We start from the raw sequence: 5,591 nt of genomic DNA, 5'->3' as shown, positions 1-5,591 counted from the left end.
AAAAAAAAATTATAAATGTTGTGAATCATAAATTGTTTTAGGTATGGTATATCACCATCATAAATGCTGTGAATCATCAATCATAAATGTGTTTGTCAATTGAAATGAACATTCGTACTTTATTTATTTATTTTTTATATAAAGGTTCAATCTATGGCATTTATTTTTAATGATTATTATCAGACCAAAAAATTAATTGATTTTTTATGTAAACAATAATTGAAGTCAAGATTTCTTATTTTATCATACCTTATAGGTATTGTTTATTCATTAGGAAAAGAATGTATGTATTGTTTCAAATTTGATACATAGAAAAAATTACTTTAAAAACGGATTGAGACAGGTCAAAAGTTGACCCGATTTGGAGTTAAACGGGTCAGATTTTTACCCGAGTAAAAATAAATAAATAAACTGTATCAGGTCAGTTATTTTTCGTCCTCTTCGATTCTAAAATTATGGCATTTCGAGATCTGTCAAACCCTGAACAAAGTCTACTTGTCAAATTGAAGAAATTTCTCATTCTCTAGAAAGACAAACATGTCAGAATCCACCAACCGGCAACCAGGTTCCTTGAATGACCTGACAGCTTGGGCTGGGAAATCAGAATAATTTTCAATCCCACGTGACGGGTCATAGAGGAAACCTGATTATAACAAGTTGGACTCCTACTGCATATATTTGAAAAAGGATCCTCAAAATTAATATGTTTTCCATTCATACTAATTAATGTGGAACCTCCGGTCTATACTCAAACGGTAAATTCTTCTTTTACATTTTCTGGAACAATGTAAATATATAAAGGTCCATATTCAAAGGAAAATTCTTCTTTTACTTTATCCGGTACAATGTAAACAAACAATAAAGGTCCATATTCAAATTTTTTACAATAACATGATATCCTCTAAAGTCATCACCAATTCATATGAAGGATGATTTAGAATTGCCAACTCTCTATGCGTCTGCACATTGTGTAAACGTATGAGAAGGTACAAAGGCACAGAATTACAACAAATAACAGTTTGCTGTAATATAAAAAACCTAGCTTCTTGAATCGTCTGTTACTCGTTACGAAAATTACTGATTGTCTTTGCCTATTTATAGTCCATCAAAAGCTTGTACTTTGATACCCGTTAAGCAAAAAATTTATATTTCACCCTCGATCAATGATATGCGTATTCCATTCATCGCAGCAAGGGGATTGTATAATATATACTATATATTACTTTCTCTAAACAAAGAAGTACACTACAATCAATGATTGTCTTTAAACTTCTTGTTGTGTACTGTTTCTTATCCTGCTTCTTAAGATTTTCTGCTGCAATAGACACTATCACTCCAAGCCATTCCGTCAGAGACGGTGAGACTTTAGTTTCAGCTGGTGGAACCTTTGAACTGGGATTCTTCAGTCCTGGCAATTCAAAAGGCCGATACTTGGGAATATGGTATAGGGTATCTACTGACGCAGTTGTATGGGTAGCCAACAGGGAGACTCCAATTCCTAATCACTCCGGAGTTTTGAAGGTTACAAATGAAGGAGATATTGGTGTTCTCAGCAACACAGATACTATCGTTTGGTCATCCAATACGTCAAGTGCTGCAAAGAGCCCAGTCGTACAGCTCTTGGATTCAGGAAATCTTGTTGTGAAAGATGGAAATGACACTGACCTGGAGAACTTTTTGTGGCAGAGTTTTGATTATCCTTGCGACACGTTGCTGCCAGGAATGAAGTTGGGAAAGAACTTTGTGACAGGTCTAGAATGTTCTTTAACATCTTGGGAGAGCACAGAAAATCCTGCTCAAGGTTTATTAAGAATAAATCCTCATGGGTTTCCACAGCTAGTTGCTATGAAGGGAGATAAAATAACTACTAGAGCAGGGTCATGGAATGGCCTACGTTTTACAGGACATCCTGGGTTAATGCCAAATCCAATATTTAATTATGAATTTGTGTTGAATGAGAATGAGGTATATTACGAGTTCACACTTGTGAACAGTTCAGTCATTTCAAGGCTTGTATTAAGCCCATCAGGCATTGCGGGACGCTTTACATGGAATGATCGGACACACGGTTGGGAGCTTTACTCCACATCCCAGGTGGATCAGTGTGAAAATTATGCCTTCTGTGGTGCATATGCTACCTGCAATGCCAATAACTCTCCAGTATGTACATGCTTAGAAGGGTTTGTGTCCAAATCCCAAAAACATTGGAATTCAGTAGATTGGTCTGATGGTTGTGTTCGGAGGACTCAATTGGAATGCAATGATGGAGACGTCTTCCAGAAATACACGGGGTTGAAATTGCCTGACACATCTTCTTCCTGGTTTAATATGACCATGAGCCTTGTAGAATGTGAGGGATTGTGTTTGAAAAACTGTTCTTGCACAGCATATTCAAATTTAGATATCAGGGGAGAAGGAAGTGGCTGCTTGCTTTGGTTCAATAACCTGAACGATATGAGAGTATACTCCCGTGGTGGACAAGACCTATATATAAGGCTGGCCAGTTCAGAGATAGGTACTTTTTACTTCTCTTGTATGTTCTCTTTTGATTTTTCTCATTTATTATAAATAAAGGACAAATTGGCCAACCATATTGCTTCGTTTTCTATTGGTACTTTTCTTTTTTGGATGAATCAGTGAATTGATTCATAGAAAGATACACAATACAAGCTCAAACTGGCAGCAACTGGCCTGCAGACATACTTCCACAGAAGAACCATAAGAATCTAAACCTTACAATTCACTAAAATTTCTTGCTGAATACAGAGAAATGTATTCCCCATTTAAAACATAAGGCCCTTTTTTAAAATTGAGTTACTATAGCTGGCCTTAAACACCAAACAGCTCTAACTTCCCATTAGATAGCATGTATTGTACGAAGCTAGTAACAAAAGCCACATATATGTTCATTTACTCTACTTCTCATTTTCAGATGATATTAAGAAAAACAGACATTCCAGCAAGATAAAACAAGCAGGCATCATAGTAGCCTCTGCAATACTAGTCATGGGAATTATAATACTTGGAGTGATCTCATATGTGCGGAAGAAGAAACTTTGTTTCAAAGGTAAAGCTATAAGACATGGACTGATAATTTCTGATGCATGATAATAGATTTTACAATAAAGAAATTTTAATTTGAAGAAATGCATCAGATTTGGTGGTTAGTCAATTCAATAATACAATTCAAGTTATTCATGTCAATCCATCTCCTATTATTTCAGGAATCATGAGGAATGATTATGACAATGAAGGCAGGAAAGAAGATATGGAGTTACCCATCTTTGATTTGATGGCCATCGCTAACGCCACCTGTAACTTTTCGAGCAACAACAAATTGGGAGAAGGTGGCTTTGGATCTGTATATAAGGTAAACAAAAACATGCTTAACTAGATGAGCTATATTCTTTGGCAAAATTTCCTAATCTTTTGATTTTTAGGGTACAATGCAAGAGGGGCATGTGGTAGCTGTAAAGAGGCTTTCTAAGAATTCTGGACAAGGATTGGATGAGTTCAAAAATGAAGTTAATTTAATTGCTAAACTACAACACCGCAATCTTGTCAAGCTTCTCGGTTGTTGCATTGAAGGAAATGAGAAAATGTTAATCTATGAATATATGCCTAACAAAAGCTTGGACGCCTTTATTTTTGGTTTGAGATTTGACCTTTCTTGCTCAATGACATTCATGTTTAATGTTTTCATCTTCCATCAATGAAATTGCTTGTTAAGAATTCAGGTAGGATTATGCTAACATGAACATAAATTGGTCAGATCATACAAGAAACACATTACTAGATTGGCGTATCCGCATCCAGATTATTTGTGGTATTGCTAGGGGGCTTCTCTATCTTCATCAAGACTCAAGACTTAGAATTATCCATAGAGATCTCAAAGCGAGCAATATCCTGCTAGATGAAAGTATGAATCCAAAAATTTCGGACTTTGGCTTGGCTAGAACATTTGGTGGAGATCAAATTGAGGCCAACACCAATAGAATTGTTGGAACATAGTAGGTGGACTAACTTTTTACATAATTTACACTTCTTTTCTTTTGTAAGATTCTCTTAGTTTGCAATGGTTTTTTGCAATGGTTATATGTCTCCTGAGTATGCAGGGCATGGACAGTTCTCAATCAAATCTGACGTCTTTAGCTTTGGAGTTTTGGTGTTAGAGATAGTGAGTGGGAAAAGGAACCAGAGATTTTGTCAAGTAGACGACCACCTCAATCTCAATCTCCTTGGACATGTAAGCATGAAGAGTTATTCTACTAATTTATTGTGTTGAACAGAGTCGCAGTTTTATATAGTATAGTTCCTATAAGGAAATCTGCCAATGACATGTTTTAGCAATCTCCTGGAGTACTATAAATGGTACTCTTTCCTTTCACATAATTGTGGACTCCAATAATTAAATTTATAGTGGGACCTACAATTCATATAAGAGGGGGAAACATGCATTTATGGTACTCCCGAGTATTCAATAATTTTCCAGCAATCATATATAATTCCCTTGTTTTAATTTTCCTCTAATCAAGCGAAGTAGTCATGGGCTAATAGAAGCACAAATTAGGAATAAACAAGATGTCCAAATTAACCTCTTACATATATGGTTTTGACCTCGTTTAAGGCCTGGAGAGTATGGATTGAAGATAAGGCAATGGAACTGACAGATCAATCTTTAGGCAACATGTGCACTCTATCTGATCAAGTGCTACGATGTGTTCATGTGGGATTGTTATGTGTGCAGCAACGACCAGAAGATAGGCCAGATATGTCATCTGTGGTTCTAATGTTAAGCAGTGAGATTTTATTGCCAAAGCCCAATCAGCCAGGTTTCTATATGGAAAAGGCTCTACCTGAAGCAGATTCTTCATCAACAAAGCATGAAGCATGTTCAGCCAATGAAATTACTATCACGTTAGTAAAGGGAAGGTAAAATGTCAACACATTGTTCAAGATCAAACAGCTTTAGTTTATAGCAGAGGACTCTAATGTTTGGGATCTTGTATTTTTGAGAGTTAAAAGTAATAACGTTAAAAAGTCTTTTTATTAAAAGAGAGACAATATGTTGAGATATACCACATTTCAAAAGTTGGCACTTTGCCCATAGATAACCTATTAACCTCCGGTGGTGTTTTGTAACCCACCTCTTCATTTTTTGTTAAAAAGAACACATTTTTTCAATTAAAAAAAAATTAAAACGAATCAAATCAAAAAGTAGGTTTTGAAATTTCATTCGTAATGCTATCAATTTTTTAATATAGCTTTCTCCAAGAAGTATCAGTGATACTGACCTTCATATGTATGGTCCAAATAAAGCAAAAATTTATTATCCATATGTAACACATCCCTATTCTGCACAAAAGTTTCCTGTTTGCTAAAGAAGGTACCTGTAATCAAGTAAAGTGGGTCCAACAATATTTTTACACTGAGATTTGGCGATTAGTTGGGCGAAGGACGAAATTTGGCCATGGTAAAGAGAGGAGTTTTGTCGGTTGCAAAATAGAGTCAGAATTTGGGGATCAGGTTTCTAGAGAAACTTTAGAGAGAGAGAGAGAGAGAGTTCATGTTTTCTGAAGATACGTGGAAAG

The 5,591-nt window shown here is 35.7% G+C and overlaps 1 protein-coding gene across 2 annotated transcripts; it reads left to right on the top strand.

Moving 5' to 3' along the window:
* The first annotated feature begins 239 nt into the window (after positions 1 to 239).
* Positions 240 to 4,822, top strand: LOC111992254 (G-type lectin S-receptor-like serine/threonine-protein kinase At4g27290). 2 transcript variants are annotated; one of them, XM_065761535.1, is made up of 7 exons: positions 240 to 2,515; positions 2,933 to 3,067; positions 3,225 to 3,370; positions 3,441 to 3,651; positions 3,773 to 4,010; positions 4,116 to 4,246; positions 4,748 to 4,822. In XM_065761535.1, coding segments are annotated over exons 1-6 (1,992 nt in total). In that variant the 5' UTR covers positions 240 to 1,254; the 3' UTR covers positions 4,117 to 4,246; positions 4,748 to 4,822. The 2 variants fall into 2 exon arrangements, with proteins under 2 accessions (XP_065617607.1, XP_023879890.2); XM_024024122.2 differs by lacking the exons at positions 4,116 to 4,246; positions 4,748 to 4,822 and having other exon boundaries at positions 3,773 to 4,011.
* The last annotated feature ends 769 nt before the right edge of the window (positions 4,823 to 5,591 follow it).

Source organism: Quercus suber, unplaced genomic scaffold, assembly GCF_002906115.3.
Source record: "Quercus suber isolate HL8 unplaced genomic scaffold, Cork oak 2.0 scaffold_417, whole genome shotgun sequence".
In the NCBI taxonomy this organism is placed as follows: domain Eukaryota; kingdom Viridiplantae; phylum Streptophyta; class Magnoliopsida; order Fagales; family Fagaceae; genus Quercus; species Quercus suber.
The sequence above is the reverse complement of the archived record's forward strand: the minus strand, read 5'-3'. Positions and strand labels throughout refer to the sequence as shown.

What these genes read in the sequence shown, in the direction of transcription:
- LOC111992254 (XM_065761535.1), top strand. Translation starts at nt 1,255, where the DNA reads ATGATTGTCTTTAAACTTCTTGTTGTGTACTGTTTCTTATCCTGCTTC. An exon ending in GCTTTGGATCTGTATATAAG is followed by an intron (nt 3,371 to 3,440) that starts GTAAACAAAAAC and finishes TTTGATTTTTAG; the next exon opens with GGTACAATGCAAGAGGGGCA. An exon ending in CTTGGACGCCTTTATTTTTG is followed by an intron (nt 3,652 to 3,772) that starts GTTTGAGATTTG and finishes TAAATTGGTCAG; the next exon opens with ATCATACAAGAAACACATTA.